This window comes from Martes martes, assembly GCF_963455335.1.
Source record: "Martes martes genome assembly, chromosome: 2".
NCBI lineage: Eukaryota > Metazoa > Chordata > Mammalia > Carnivora > Mustelidae > Martes > Martes martes.
Window position 1 is genome coordinate 46,401,383 of NC_137889.1, and position 14,990 is coordinate 46,416,372.

At 58.9% G+C, this 14,990-nt stretch overlaps 1 protein-coding gene across 7 annotated transcripts; it reads left to right on the forward strand.

Moving 5' to 3' along the window:
• Window positions 1-1,613: 1,613 nt before the first annotated feature.
• PDLIM2 (PDZ and LIM domain 2) lies at window positions 1,614-14,015 on the forward strand. Of its 7 annotated transcripts, none has more exons than XM_080830653.1 (10): window positions 1,614-1,755; window positions 3,176-3,293; window positions 3,967-4,118; window positions 6,534-6,603; window positions 6,715-6,866; window positions 7,022-7,100; window positions 10,292-10,374; window positions 10,621-10,766; window positions 12,247-12,364; window positions 13,431-14,015. In XM_080830653.1, the coding sequence occupies exons 2-10, from the start codon at window positions 3,201-3,203 to the stop codon at window positions 13,600-13,602; spliced, it is 1,065 nt and encodes a 354-aa protein (XP_080686779.1). In that variant the 5' UTR covers window positions 1,614-1,755; window positions 3,176-3,200; the 3' UTR covers window positions 13,603-14,015. The 7 variants fall into 7 exon arrangements, with proteins under 7 accessions (XP_080686779.1, XP_080686777.1, XP_080686778.1 ...); XM_080830651.1 differs by having other exon boundaries at window positions 10,582-10,766; window positions 13,431-14,005; XM_080830652.1 differs by having other exon boundaries at window positions 1,617-1,740.
• The last annotated feature ends 975 nt before the right edge of the window (window positions 14,016-14,990 follow it).

Sequence of the window (14,990 nt, forward strand, 5' to 3'; positions counted from 1 at the left end):
TATTCATTCGACATTTATTGAATGCCTACTGTGTGCCAGGCACTGTGCTAGGCTCTGGGAATGGAGCAGTGAACTGATCCCCCACGACCACCCTAACAGGAATCTGTGTGCCAGCAGCTTTATCCAGGAGGACGGTCTTCACAAAGGAGGCTAAGGTAGGCACTATACTCATTTTACCCATGGGGAAAGTGAGGAAATGACCCAAGGTCACACGGTAAGAGACAGATCTGGCATCTGAGGCTAGGTCTGTGGGACTCCAGGGCTGTGCTTGCCGGTCCTGCAGTTTCCTGCTCCCTCAAGGGCTTCCAGTCTAGTTGGGGGTCTAGTTGGAGCGGTAGAGCACTTGTGTCAGGCAAAGGGGCCACTCTAGGAGGCCCAGAGCTGGTTGGTGGGAGAGTGGCTTACCTGCACTGAGAACAGAGGCCACAGGAAGGCTAGAACAGGGGAGGTTGGTGGCAGTCCACCTGTCAGTCCGTGTGGGGAGGATGAGACAGGACACAGGTAGGCGGGAAGAGTGGCGAGGGCACTCCTTGCAGAGGGAACTTGGAGGGAATGACTCACACCTGAGGCAGGCAAGTTACAGCTGTGCCCACAGGTGTGCTTCCCTGAAAACACACCAGTCTGACAGAGAGAATGCAAAGTGGATACCGATGGGAGATGCCGCAGCCGGCTCTTGGTGCGCCCTGAGGTCTCCAGGTTGAGGGTTGCCAGGTTCGGTTCCAAGGAACCATTTGCCAGATGGTTCTGAGCTGGTGCCTGGGGCCTTCCTCGGCTACCCGCTCCCTAGCCCCAGAGCCTGGGTTCCAGGTGGTTGGCAGAAGGCTAGCCACATGGACAGCGAGGGCCCATGGTGATTGTTGGGGCTGGCCCACCCCAGGCAGGGCAGCAGAGAGGGTGAGGAGAGGGAAGCCAGGAATGGAAGAGCGTCAGCCCAGGAGAGCGCCCCGCGACCGCCAGCCAGGATTCCCTCCAGCTCCTGGGCCTCGAAGGTCGCCCGGAGCCGAGCAGGCTTGCGGGGCATCTCCGAACCCAGCAGCCCTCAGCCACCGGGGAGCTCGCGCGCCGTTGGGGAACCGAGTTGAGGAGGGCGCGAGGGCAGCCCCGGCTTGGGATCTGTGGGTGTCGGGGCTCCGTCCGAGCCAGCGTCGGAGTTCGAGCCGGGAGTGGGCGGAGGAGCCAGGCGGACCGCAGACAGACCCAGCCGGCCCACCCCCGCCCCGGCCCGGGCTGTGGTGAAGGCGGGGGAGGGGGGGGAGGTGCTCGAGGGCCCCTGAGAAGGCGGGTGGGCGCGGCCGGCCTGGGAGAGCTTCAGGGGCGCAGCCTCGGCTGTCCGCGCAGTGGGGCTCGCGACCCGTCACCGGAACGCCTCCCGGCCCTCTCCGAGCATTCGGGAGAAGGGCACCTCGGGGAGGACGGCCACAGCCTCTAGGGGGCCCTAGAGAGAGACACCCCCCGCCCCCCCTCCGCGCACCCCAGCAGGGCGCGGGCCAGGTGGCAGCTCCGGGGCTGGGCTGCGCGGAGGAGGCGGCCTCCCGGGCCAGGGGCGGTGGCAGGGGCGGCCCCGGGATCACATGGGCGGAGGCAGGTCTTGGAGCCCCGGGCGGGCTCTCCCCAGAGTCGGGCAGACCGCGGCAGCGGCGGTGGCGGCGGCGGCAGTGGCGGTGTCTCCTCACCCTCCCTCCTTCCCTTCCCTTCCCTCCCGGCTCTGGCCGTCCAGCCCGACGGGTGAGCGGGAGCCAGGTGAGCGGGAGCTAGGTGAGCGCGCCCACCTGCGCACCGTCAGCACGGCCGGCGACCTTCCCGGCTCCGGGGACCTCGCAGCTCTGCGCGCCCGCGCCCCCCGAGCCGCTCTCCGAGTCCCGGCCCTTTACTCCGCCCACGGCTCCTCTCCCTGTAGCCTCGCCTGGAGGCCGGTGCCCCCAGCGTGCTGGGCTTTCCCGATCCCGGGCGCTCCTCCTCCAGCACCGGGCCCGCGGGTACTTTGGCCTCGGAGCGCAGAAGGCACCCGGATTGGGAGAGCTGGGCCAACGGGCTGGGCACATCTCCGCGGCCCGGGGCGCGGAGTCCATCAGCCGGCTCAAAGGTCTGAGAATCCAAAGCCTCTGTGAACCGCGAGCGTCGGCCTGGGGACCTGGAGACCTGGGGCAGGGACAGGGGCTAGGCCTGGGCAAAAGGCGAAGCCAGGGACCGTAGAGGGGGCCGAGAGCCCTTCTTGCTTGCTTGGCTGCCGTCTCCCCAGGCTCTTAAGCACGGGAAGTGGCCCTAGTGTCCTTGATGGATTCTGACAGCACTTGCAGCCTCTGGGCCTCCCCAGGGGCACCTCCAGGGGGGTGCTGGGCAGGGTGGTGGCCCAGGGCTGGCATTACAGCTTCCTGCCTGGGTTGGCTCCTGGCTCCATAACTAGAGGCTCAGGAAATCCTACCAGGGCTGGGTCTGTAAGGACACTCCCTTGCCCAGCGGAGGGGGCCGTGGATGGGACGCCTGTGGCCCCAGCTAGCAGGCAGCATCAGTCAGCTCGCCCTGCTACAGCCATTGCCAGGGGGTGGGTGTGCCCAGCTTGGCAGGTGAGCCCGTCCTTCTGGCTGGGGCTGTTCAGAGGGCAGCAGGCCCCTGGAGGAGGTGGGAAGCCTCATCTTGCCTACCTGGACCACATTGCCAGGGGCCAGACCGGCTGCCAGGAGGCCTCTCTGAAGACCCGGGGCCAGTCCCCACCCAGCCAACTACTTGAACAGTCTGTGGTGGCCTCACCCCCTTGTTTGCTGTCACTCTTGTTTCCAGAGTGCTGCCCTCCCCCAGAGTGGGGAGGAAGTACCTTGTGCAGTCAGTTTTGGGGACAGGAAGCAAGCACTGTTGGGACTTAGCCTTGCTGGTGGAGGAGGGGGAGAGGCAGGAAACGGCGACATCGCCTACCACCTGCCAGCCCCTGCCCGCCTGGTCTCCATCCAGCAAGGGCCTGTGAAGCACCCGAACGGCCTGCCTTCTGGGAGCTGCGCTGCTGAAGACGGTGGCGGTGAAGGGGGAACTCAGAGTCATGGCTTCCCAGGGTGGGGGGAAGTGAAACCAGGGGGGTGAAGGAGGGAGTTAGTCACTTCCTCTACACTCCCCCTCTCACCCTTCCCCAGTCCCTAACTGGCTTCTCTCTGGACCTGTCATCCCCTCTCTTTTGCTTCTACAGGGTCTCCAGCCCACCTTCCTGTGATATGGCCCTGACTGTGGATGTGGCGGGGCCCGGGCCCTGGGGCTTCCGGATCACTGGGGGCAGGGATTTCCACACGCCCATCATGGTGACCAAGGTAAGGGCTAGTTCCAGGAGTTACGATCTACCCTGTCTACCGGCTCTCCACAGCCACCTTTCTTTTTTTTATTCTGGAGTCAGAAGGCCTGCTTCTGAGAGTGTTAGTCTGGGGAGGACTGGGGCCCCATTGCCATGGGGCTGTGGTGACCACTTCGGGAACAGACATCTGGGGATTGACAGGGAGCTGGGCCAAGTAGAGGCCTGCTCTTTTCTCCTTGGTCACCCACCCTGCACCTGCTGGCAGCCACCTGGGGAAGTTACTAGAACAGGAGCCCCAAGTCCTTGGCAGTGTCCTGACCCAGGCCCAGGCCAGGGAGCATTCGCGGGGCAACTACCTATGTGGTGTGTTTGCGTGGGCAGGGCTCTCTATCCAGAAGTATTTCCAAGCACAGCCCCTGAAATTCTGTCCTTTCTTTGGGAGGCTCTGTGAGAATGCCAGGGATGGGGTGAGGGGGTGGTTCCCCTCCAGCTTTGGGAGGGGGTTAACTGAATAACTGGGCAGACACTGCGGGGCAGGGAGAAAAAGGGGGACACTGGCCAGCCTGGTTCAAGCCTGCTTCTGTATTTCTTGGGCAGGACAGAGAGACATCCCCTCTCCTCCATCCCTGCGGGAATGTCCTCGCTGTCTGAGCGGGGGGTATCTCAGACCGCTTGTCCCTCATCCCCTACAGGTAACTGAGAGGGGAAAGGCTGAGGCTGCTGACCTCCGGCCCGGTGACATTATCCTGGCCATCAACGGGGAGAGTGCTGAGGGTATGCTTCACGCGGAGGCGCAAAGCAAGATCCGCCAGAGCCCCTCACCCCTGCGGCTGCGGCTAGACCGGTAGGCCCTCCCCTCTGCTAGGCCGGCCAGCATTTCTTCACCCCTCTGCTGGCCTGCTGCATGGTGGCTGCCCTCTCAGCCCCAGCCTGGTCTTCCTGGGATCTTTTGGCTCATCTTTGAGAAGGTCCAGGCTCTGGAGCTGCCTCAGGGTGGGCTGAAGGGTGTCCCCGAGCCCAGCTGGGCATGCAGCCATGGGCAGGGCCGGCTGGCATCAAGCATCTGGATGCCCGGGTTTGACTGGTTCCCAAGTGTGCAGGGTAGAGGGTGTGGGCATGAAGTGGGTTGAAGAGGGGAAACGGGTGCCTTAGGCTGAGTCTCCCAGAGCCTCCAAGAGGGGATGGCCTTTGTTCAGATCCTGGTGGGGTTGGTTTGAGGAGTTTGGGGCTCACTCCCCAAAGAACCCCCTCTGTCAGTCCCCATGGCTTCTCTGGGCTGTGCAGGTGAAGGCAGAGTCCCAGGCTTGGGTTTTCAGCCACGAGGCCTGGGTTGGCAGGGGGGTGGGGTGGAGGGAACAGGTGGCTCCCTGAGGTGGGGCATCAGAGTGAATCACAGGACAGGAATGCTGGGAGATCCCCCAGTCAGGAGAACCCTCTGGGCGGGCCTTGAACTTGAGTCAGTTACCTCCTGCCTCTCTGCCTTCCCCTCCCCTCCCAGGCTCTCTCTGGGCCCTGAGTCCATGCCTTCTCCTCACCCCCACTGTCCCACAGTGCCATAGACGCTGGCTCCCACGATGCTGTCATGACCCCGGCCCCTTCAGTGACTCCCTCATACCACTCAGGCTCGTGAGTGTTTGCAGGACTGCGACCCAAGGAGGAGGGTGGAGAGTACCTCACGGCATCTGGGAAGGGAACCAAAGTCTACAAGGGACTGCAGAGTGGGGTGGCAGAGGGGCAGGGAGCTGCTGACACCATCACTTCCCATAGGTTCCTCTTGTACGCAGTGCCATTAGCGAGGGGGGCCTGACCAAGTCCCTCCAGGCCTCCAGCTCCATGATGGGCAGGTCAAGACTCCCGGCATCTTCTTTCTTTTGTTCGGTCCACTCCTAAACCCTCCCAGTCTCCTCCACGGGAGCACCCAGAAGCTCTGTGGCAGGAAGCAGTGTGCTGGGCTGGAGCCAAAAGCCCCAGCTCCCTTTACTCTGGCCCCACACCCCTGCCTGGGGAGGCCGAGGCTGGTGTGGCGTGTGGTGACTGCAGTTCTTGCAGACCTCTCTAGAAGTGGCCAGACATCCAGGAATGGTGTAGTGGGGTTGGGGCATGGCAGGCTCTTTCTTCGCAGCCCTCCAATGGCCTCCTGTTCAAGACTCCAGCGGGAAGGGCCTTCAGGGGGGTTCCCAGGGAGCTGAGGTGGGGCACCTCTTTTTGCTGGCTGCCTTGGTGATTGGTGGGGAGCTGGGCCTGCTTGTTACCCTGGCTGTCTCGGCCCTGCAAGATGGCGGGGTCTGGGAGTTGGGGGGGTTGTGGGGGAGACAGGCTCCACACTTTGTTTTGTGGAGGAGAATCCTTCAGAAGGGGCTAGGAATGACCCTCTCAAAGGTGTTCCAGCCATTAGCAGCAAAGCTGGTGGGAGACAGCCTCTGGCTGGGCAGGGGAGAGTGGGCAGCTAGCCTGGCCATTGCTGGGTTTTAAGGAACTCACTTTCTCTCTCTGGGCTTCTGTGTCTCCATGGGTGAAAGATAAAGGATTATTTATATGAAATCAGCAATCGCCTCCAGAATCAATCTACAAACTGGTGCTGACCAATGACAAAGTCTAGACGAAATGCTAAGAAAAGAAAAGAAAAGAAAAAGAAATAAAAAGAGGGGTGCCTGGCTGGCTCGGTTGGTGGGGCATAGAACTCTTCCTCTCTGGGTCTTGAGTTTGAGCCTGGTATTAAGTGTAAAGACTACTTAAAAAAAAAAAAAAAAAGGAGAGAGACGCCTGGGTGGCTCAGTCAGTTAAGTGTCTGGCTTTGGCTCAGGTCATAATCTGGGGGTCCTGGGATCGAGCCCCGCGTGGAGTCCTGTGTCCGGGCTCCGTGCTCAGCAGGGAGTCTGCTTCTCCCTTTCCCTCTGTCCTTCTCCCTGCTCATGTTCTCTTCCTCTCTTTCAAGTAAATAAATGAAAAATTGTAAAAGAGAGAGACAGAAAGAGAAAGACAGGGAGTACTGTGAGGTTTTATTAAAACGGAATTGATGAAATTACGTCTGTTTTTCATATTGATGCTAAACTGTCCATTCCTTTGAGAGATGACAGTGGTTGTTAATAAGAGTTGTTTTGAACTTGGCAAAGTTGAAATTTGACAACCTGACTTCCACATGTTTTGAACATTTATGAGTCTTGAGAATCTGTAGGGGGAACAGCTGCAATCTGCAGCCCAATCAGGTGAGCGGGGCTCCTGGACTCCTGTGACCTGCTTCCCTCTGGCCTCTCCTCAGGTCCCGGGCTGCTTCCCCTGGGCAGACCAATGGGGAAGGCTCTGTGGAAGTGCTGGCGACTCGCTTCCAGGTAGGAAGGTGACTTCTGCTGGGAATTCCAGCACCCTGAGATGAGGGGAGCCCTGAGGGGCAGGGCCGGTTAGGGGATGGGTGCTTCCCTTCCCGGCCCTTCTCTCCACAGGGCTCCATGAGGACGCACACGGACAGCCAGTCCTCCCTGCGGTCTTCCTGCTCCAGCCCCGTGTCCTCCAGCCCCCAGCCAGGCAGCCCCTTCTCTACCCTGCCCCTCAGCAGTCCGCACGCCCTCCCTGGAGAGGCTGTGGTCAGCCGCAGGTGAGCGCAGGGGAGGGCACGATGACCACAGGGTCATGAACAGGCCTGTCAGTCTCAGCAGCTGGGTTTACGGGAGCCTGAGGGCACCCTCTGTGTCCCTGAGGCAGACTGGTTGGGATGGGGGGCACACACACCATCCATTTCCCGCATTTCAGTTTTCAGAGTCTGGCACACTCCCCGGGACCCACCGCTGCTGACCGCTTCTCCTACGGGGGCCGCCCCGGAAACCGCCAGGTGAGGATGCCTGGGGAGTGGGGAGGAGAGAGCGTCCTATCCCGGCTAATTGCCAGTGGCACCCTTGGGGCTGCAGATGGCGGGTCCCCCTTGGGCAGCCGGCGCCTCCATTGCCCAGCAACAAGCATGCCCCTCTCCTGAGCCGGGAGGAAACTGTGTCTGCTGGTGGGCTGCACTCGCTGGTTCCCAGCCCTGCCTGGCCGGTCCCAGGTGGCCTTCTACCTCCTGTCCTCCCACTCGCTGCCTCCCCCTTCCTGCTAGCATCCTCCCTTCCTGAGTGTTTCTCTTGGGCCAGGGCTGAAATAGTTTTGCTGCTGTTGTTGGGATGGTTCCCTTTGGCTCTGGCTGCATCTCTTGAACACATTCCTCCCCATTCCAAGCCCCATGCCCGCCCCCAACTCCCATCACCCCATCCCCCTTCCTCCTCCTCTGACTCAGCCCAGAGAACCACCAGTGGGACTGTGGTTCTGCCTCAAGTTGCACTTGGCTTACTTTCTGTCTGCCCTCCTCCCTGCCCTTCTACTCTGGACAAACCCCACCCCCCCAACCCACCGTCGGGTCCTACTGTGAACTAGTGACAGCCCCCCCACACCCTGTCTTGGTGGTATTTCTCCTCTCTAAGGGCAGGGGTGAGGAAGTGAGGGAGCAAGGCTGCCAACAGTCCTGGGCCACAGCTGTTGGGGGCAGAATTGGGTGGGGGGGGCATATCCAGCCTTTGGGGTGAAGGGGATGAGGCCCAGCTGCTGGAATCCTACCTCCGGGTGATTCTGCATTCCAGAAAGCAGAATCTTTGGAGATGGCCGGGGGAGGGCATTACAAACTGGGGGACTCTGGGGAAGGAAGGAGAGGGCTCCTGTGGGGGCTGCGTGGGAGGGTCTCGCCAGTGACTCCTTGTGGGCCCACTCAGTGGACTGCCAGGCAAGGGGGGGCACAGAGATGCCTTCGATAAGATCCCCGTCTTTAAAGAATTTAAAGTGTAGTTGGAGAGATAAGGCAAGCATGTAAAGCAGTTTGGGAACAATTAAGAACTAAACAGTGTGGTCTTAATTATAAAAGCAGGAGGCATCCTGGGAGGGAAGAGAGGAGTGTGGGCTGGGTGGCCTGAGAAGGCTTTGTCAGGAATTTTGCTGGACGTCAGAGGTAGGACTGGATAGGGTTTAGATTAGAGGATGATAAGCCAGGGGGATGGCAGAGCAGTGTATAAGCAGGACCTGGCGTGTCTGGGCCTGGGTGGAAGTGGGGAGGGCCTTCTCTGGGAGATCTTGGGGCTGACACCAGCTGGGACTGCGCTTGGCACAGGGCATGGCTGGAAAGGGTCCATCCATCCTGGCCTTCTTCCTTGTGGTTCCCAAACTTGGGCAAAGGGGAGACGCCGGGGAGACGCTGGAGGTACAGGGAGTGGCTCCCAAGCCTGCAGCAGCACCTTGGAACCTGTTAGAAATGCACATTCTCAGGTCCCAGCCTGGACCTGCTGGGTTAGATGCAGGGGTGAAGGTGTAGAGCAGGGCACCAATCTGTGTTTTAAGGAGCCCTCGGGGTCCTGATGAGAAGATCTGAGGACCACCCATGTAGTGTAACCAGGAGCCCTGGGCTGGGTGGGCAGGGAGACTTGGGGTAGTCCCATCTCTAACATCTAACCTTGGATCAGCCCCTCTTTCTCTCTCTGGACCTGATATTCAGTTCCCGTGCTCCGAGTTCCCTCCTTTGGCCTGAGGACCATGGTCATTCCTTCAACAAACTTATTTGATTTTTGTTTTAAAAAAGGTTTTATTTATTTGTCAGAGAGAGAGAGAGAGAGAGAGAGCGCCCAAGCAGGCAGAGCAGCAGGCAGAGGCAGAGGGAGAGGCAGGCTCCCCGCTGAGCAGGGAGCCTGATGTGGGACTTGATCCCAGAACGCTGGGATCACAACCTGAGCCGAAGGCAGATGCTTAACCGTTTGAGCCACCCAGGCGTCCCCCTTCAATAAGCTTTTGTTGAGCTGCTTTGTGTCAGGTGTCCTTCTAGTCTCTGGGGATGTGTTGGTGGACCAACAGAAATTCCGAACCCAATGAAGCTTGCATTCTGGTCTATAAATGAGGCTGTGATCAGATGGTGTGGGAATCACAGGGTCCCACACCTCCCTCTTGGGAGCCACTGTGTACTTTTTTTTTTTTTAAAGATTTTATTAATTTTTTGACAGAGATCACAAGTAGGCAGAGTGGCAGGCAGAGAAAGAGAGGGGGAAGCAGGCTCCCTGCTGAGCAGAGAGCCCGATGTGGGGCTCGATCCCAGGACCCTGGGATCATGACCTGAGCTGAAGGCAGAGGCTTTAACCCACTGAGCCACCCAGGTGCCCCTACCACTGTGTACTTTTAGCACCTTAAAGGCTCTGAGAAGTCCCATGAGAAATACATTTAATTTTAATAATTTCCTAAACTTAAATTTAACTACAGAATTTCTCTTGGCATCCCCTCTCCCCCCACATACCTGCCACTCACTTATTAACATCCCTGTGTTCACCAGAACACAGTTTGAGAGGTGCTGGCTACAGATGAGCTCTTGGCGGGGGGAGGTGAGCAGCTTCTCTGGACTTGGGGATCCAAGGTTCCTTCTGGGAAGGCAGGTGTCCCTAGCTGAATAGGAGGGAGGGAGGAGAAAGGCAGAGCTGCTCCTAGTCAGGGAGCTGGGCTCCTCTCCACCTGGAGAGGGGGGCGCTGCTGCTGGGGTGTGGGTCCAAAATGGGCCTGGCCCCCCCAGACTCCCTGGGACAGAACCAGACCTCCAGGACAGCCCTCTCAGGAGAGGAAGTGTGTGCAGGAGAGGGGTCTCTCTTGCAACCCCAGCCCTGACTCTAAGAGGGGTCCTGGGCCCCTCGCTCCATCCCTGGGTTTCCTTCTCCTCACAGCGAAAGGATCTGCTTACTTCCTCTCTGCTGTTCTGCCCCTTGCTCAGTCTCCTTGCAGAACCATTTTACTTCCACAGTCAGGGGCTGACCACTCTCCCCTTCTGGGACGGAGCAGGAGGAGTCCCTAGTTCCCAGAGGGCAGGGTTGGGGCGATGGGCCCTTGTGGCCGGCCTGCTGGTCAGTGAGCGCTGGGAGCCCTCTGGTGTTGGGCCTGGGGAACAGCCGGACTTGGCTTGGCGGCCCTGACGGCTGTGTTGGCCAAGGTTCCAGCCGCTGACTCCTCCCCTGGTGCCTCTCTGTCCCACAGGCCAGCCTCACCCGCGCTGGCGACTCAGCTGTGCTGGTGCTGCCGCCTTCCCCCGGTCCCCGCTCCTCCAGCCCCAGGCTCAGGTAGCAGCGGGCCCTGGAGGGTGGGGGGGAATCCTGGAGGGCCTGGGAAGCTAGGAGACAAGAGAGGAGGGATGGGGGTGGCGGGGAGTGGTTGGGGAGGGGTCCCGATGGTTTTAAACCCAGTTGGCTGTCCTCTGAATACCCACTCCCAGAATCCTTTGCCCTAGGGTGCTCTTTCCCTGCCCCCATGCTTGTCCTCATACCCAGGAAGGGACCCTCACTCCTGGCTGCCTCCTGCCCCTGCAGTGTGGACTCAGAAGGGGGAAGCCGCCTTCTGGAAGAGGACTCAGAAGTCTACAAGATGCTGCAGGAGAATCGTGAGGCGCGGCTCGCCCCCCGGCAGTCCAGCTCCTTTCGGCTCTTGCAGGAAGCCCTGGAGGCTGAGGAGAGAGGTGAGCCCCTGGGGGGTTTTCGTGTTGGAAGTAGGTTCCGACAGGGTTCCCAGACCCTAACTGGGCATGATATTGGACAGGTATGTCTTAAGTACTCATCACAGGAGTAGGCACCAAGGGCAAGTCCCTGCACTAAAGGGGCTTTCAGTCTGGTAGGAGTTCCAGGGGTGCACCCAGAGGTGCTGGCTGGGATCAGGAAAATGTCAAGGGAATGACAAAGATGGGGAATAGGGCCCATGGGGACTGGGTCTCCAGGGAGGGCTTCATGGAGGAAAATGACGTTGACTTGACCCTTGAAGAAAGATTAAGACTTTAACAAAGGGCCTTAAGATGGCAGCAGGGAGTTTGAGCCTCAGAGAGGGCGGGGGGGGGTGGTGGTGGTGAGTGCGAGGCCTGTGGTGGCTGGCAGCGAGAGAGTAGCGAGAGAGTAGCAGGGGCCTGGTCTTAGAGGTTGAGTCCTGGCTGGGGGGTCTCAGGTGCCAGGCAGAGGAGTGCCCTAACCCAGGAGGGCCCATTAAATAATGCCAGGCAAATGCTGGAGTGAGAACTAAGAGAGATATGGGCTCTCGCCAGCCATTCCGTTGTTCCTTCCACAGACATTTACTGTGCCTGTCTGATGGGCCTATGGGGTGCCAAGTGTGGTGGCCGAGAGTGGCCAGGCACCCGTCTGCCCTTGAAGAACAGTTTATTGGGGTGAGATGGTGGTCGGGGTACAGTGGTACTGTGTGTGTGTGTGTTGGGGGGCACTGCCTAGTGCAGGGGAGAGACGAGGGGGCCTAGCCCGACAGAGGCCGCAGGGAGGCAGATGATGGGACAGTCCGGAGCTCTGGATCAACAGCCTCACTGGCATAATATCTGGTGCTCAGCTTCAATTCCGACAGTTAGCTCCTGGGGTGCTCACTGGGGTCAGGGGGTAGCGAGCGAAGCTTGTCTATCAGGACCCCGAGGCCTTGGTGGGCCCGTGGGCAGGGCCCGGAGAGAGGTGGTTGGAGGTGGGGGAGCGCAGATGGCCACTTCTGGAGCCTTGGGGTCCTTGGGCCAACGGGGACCATACCCGCCCCGTACCCCCGGTGCTTCACCTCAGTGTTGTTCCAAGGCTCACAGGCAGCCGGGCCCATAGAAGCCCTTTGAAAGCTGTATAAAGGTATTGTGGTGCTGCTATTATCTATCATTACCATCTTTTAATTAATAGCATCATGCCTGGATCACGCCTGCTTGGTGGGATGTGTAGACACAGCTCAGACATTCCTTGGGCTGCCTCAGCTTGGGCTAACTCCGCCCCAGCCAAGGAGCGGCTGTCATCACTCCCTTCGTCCATCACATACCAGCCACACCCCCGGTGTTCCCTTAGCCGAGCGTGTGTAAGCACACCTTTTAGGAGCCTCCTCGGAGCTGTGCTGGAGGAGCGTGCATGGGTAAATAGAGCCTGGCTGCCGCCTGGGGGAGAAGAGCTCTAATGTGTCTGTCTGCCCACCCCCAGGTGGCACACCTGCCTTCCTGCCCAGTCAGCTGAGCCCCCAGTCCTCTCTGCCCACCTCCAGGGCGCTGGCCACCCCACCCAAGCTCCACACGTGCGAGAAGTGCAGCACCAGCATCGTGTGAGTACTGGGGTGGGGGTGGGGGGCGGGCATTCCCTGGCAGGGCGGTAGGGGGCGGAGCAGGGCCGGGAACGCCCTCGGGAGGGCTCTGCACTGAACAACCAGTCCGGGTCCCGGGCGGGGGTCTCCGCGGTGAGTCTGTGCGAGGGGGTAATGCAGCTTGTTCTCAGGCTTCTTACAAAGCCTTGCTGCCTTCTTCTGCTGCATCGCCTCCTTTCTGATTTCTTTCGCCCTCTCCAGAGGAGGAGGAAATGTTATTGCTTCTGATTTCTCTACAGTAATCTAAAAGCCTCTGGAGATCTACCTCCAGACGGGGTGCCTCCTCCTGGAAAATGTTGCTCTGCCCCCCACCCCCCTCCCCCCATCCCCCTTCCCCACCTACTTTGGAAAGGGATGGGTTTTCCAGACGCAGGTTTGTTTTTCTCAGTGGGTGGCATTATAATGCAGCGGTGTTCTCGGGCAAATTGATGAAACCCCACTCCCCCCCCCCGCCCCCGCCATAAATGTCTTGCACGCGGTGTTAACGGCCAGATGACTCAGTTTAGGCAAACCCCTTAGCCTCTGTGGGCTCCGCTGTTCCACCTGCGGAATGGGATATTACCCATGCCGCTGTGTAGACACAAGGAAAGTGGTTCTCAAAGAGCAGCTGCAGAGGAATTGTCAGAGGGTTCAGAAGCTCAGGGCGCCCCAGAGCTTCCACTTTTCCAGCTTGTCCGCAAGGAATGCGATGCTGTGGGTCCTCATACCTGGGACCACGTTTTGAGAACCACTGCTCCATTATCAACCCAGAAAATTCAGGATGCAATTTATCTGCGTTTGTTTAAAGGGGGAACCCACCTCTTTTTTTTAACTAGAGGTGTTGAGGGTGGGGGGTTGTGGGGTTATTGAGGCGAGAGTCCTGAAGGAAGGCTCGGGGAGTCAGCCTTTGAATTTTGGGGATCTTCCCTGAGTCCTGTCTCGGAGCTAGGCTCCCTGCGAATGAGAAGGGCAGCGGTCCTGCCTGGGGCCCCCACCTCCACCCAAGCCCCCAGGCTAACGGCTCTGCCCTCTCCATCGCCCCCTGCAGGAACCACGCTATCCGCATCCAGGAGGGGCGCTACCGCCATCCCAGCTGTTACACCTGCGCAGACTGCGGGCTGAACCTGAAGATGCGCGGGCACTTCTGGGTGGGGGATGAGCTGTACTGTGAGAAGCATGCCCGCCAGCGCTACTCCTCACCCCCCACCCTCAGCTCCTAGGCCTGAGCACCTGGCTGTGCTCTCAGCCCGTCCTCAACTTTGTGGGCACCTCTGTGCCAGGGCCGTGCCAACAACAAGTTGGCATGGAAGGGCGGTTGGTGGGTGGTGGGCGGGCCCCTTCCTCCATGCTAGGTGCAGCTAGGTCCTGGGGCCTATCCTGGGCTGTGCATGAGGATAGCCTCGCTGTCCCAGGCCTGTGCTAGAAACTCTCACGTCCCCCTGCAGGACAGGCTGTGCACCAATGGCTGAGGTGGGCACCGCACTGAATATCCTTGTGCAACAGGGGTTAAGCAGGTTGGGACACAGAGAGAAGTATGTAGAAAGAGAGGGGTGGTCAGAGGCAAAAGGAATTCACTCTGTAAAGTTTTCAACATATGAACTCTATAAATATATATACATGGACAAAACAAAGTAGATCTCCCCTCTCCTTCCCTGCTCCAGCCCTTGGGGATGAGCTTCTCTTGGCCCCCGGGGGCGGAAGTCTTTATTTACATATTTTTTTCCACTTTATCTGCCCCCCCCCAAACCTACTGAAGAAGCTTCTTTCTTCCTTTCCTTCCTTCCTTCCTTCCTCCCTTTCTTTCTTTCTCTCTCTCTTTCTTTCTTTCTTTCAGATTTTATTTATTTATTTTAAAAGAGACATAGGGAAAGAACACAAGTCTGCAGAGTGGCAGGTAGATGAAGAGGGAGAAGCAGGCTCCCCGCTGAGCAAGGAGCCTGATTTGGGGGGGGTGGTGCTTGATCCCAGGACCCTGGATTCATGCCCTGAGCCAAAGACAGACACTTAACTGACTGAGCCACCCAGGCACCCTGAGGCCTGTTTCTTTTAGTGGAAGTTTGTGCTCTTTGTAGTACTCTCCACTCTTTTTTTTTTTTTTAAGATTTTATTTATTTATTTGACAGAGATCACAAGTAGGCAGAGAGGCAGGCAGAGAGAGAGAGGAGGAAGCAGGCTCACTGCTGAGCAGAGAGCCCAATGTGGGGCTCAATCCCAGGACCCCGAGATCATGACCTGAGCCAAAGGCAGAGGCTTAACCCACTGAGCCACCCAGGCGCCCTCCTCTTTTTTTTTTTTTTAAATTTTAATTTTTAATCTTTCCATCTGATGTGGGGCTTGAACTTACAACCTCGAGATTAAGAGTTGCATGCTCCATTAACTGAGGGAACCAGGCGCCTCTCCTGGACCCTTTTATTTATTTATTTTAAGTATTGTATTTATTTATTTGAGAGAGGTAAAGCATAAGCACAGGGGGACGTAGATGGGGGAGGGGCAGAGGCAGAGAGAGAAGCAGGCTCCCCACTGAGCAGGGAGCCAGATGTGAGACTCAATGTGGGGTTCCATGCGGGGCTCCATCCCAGGACCCCGGGATCATGACCTGAGCCAAAGG

Excerpts from the sequence above, each read along its gene's own strand:
- PDLIM2 (XM_080830651.1), top strand. The coding sequence starts at position 3,201 with ATGGCCCTGACTGTGGATGTGGCGGGGCCCGGGCCCTGGGGCTTCCGG. Across the intron at positions 4,119-6,533 it reads CTGCGGCTGCGGCTAGACCG|GTCCCGGGCTGCTTCCCCTG; the intron begins GTAGGCCCTCCC and ends GCCTCTCCTCAG. Across the intron at positions 6,604-6,714 it reads TGCTGGCGACTCGCTTCCAG|GGCTCCATGAGGACGCACAC; the intron begins GTAGGAAGGTGA and ends TTCTCTCCACAG.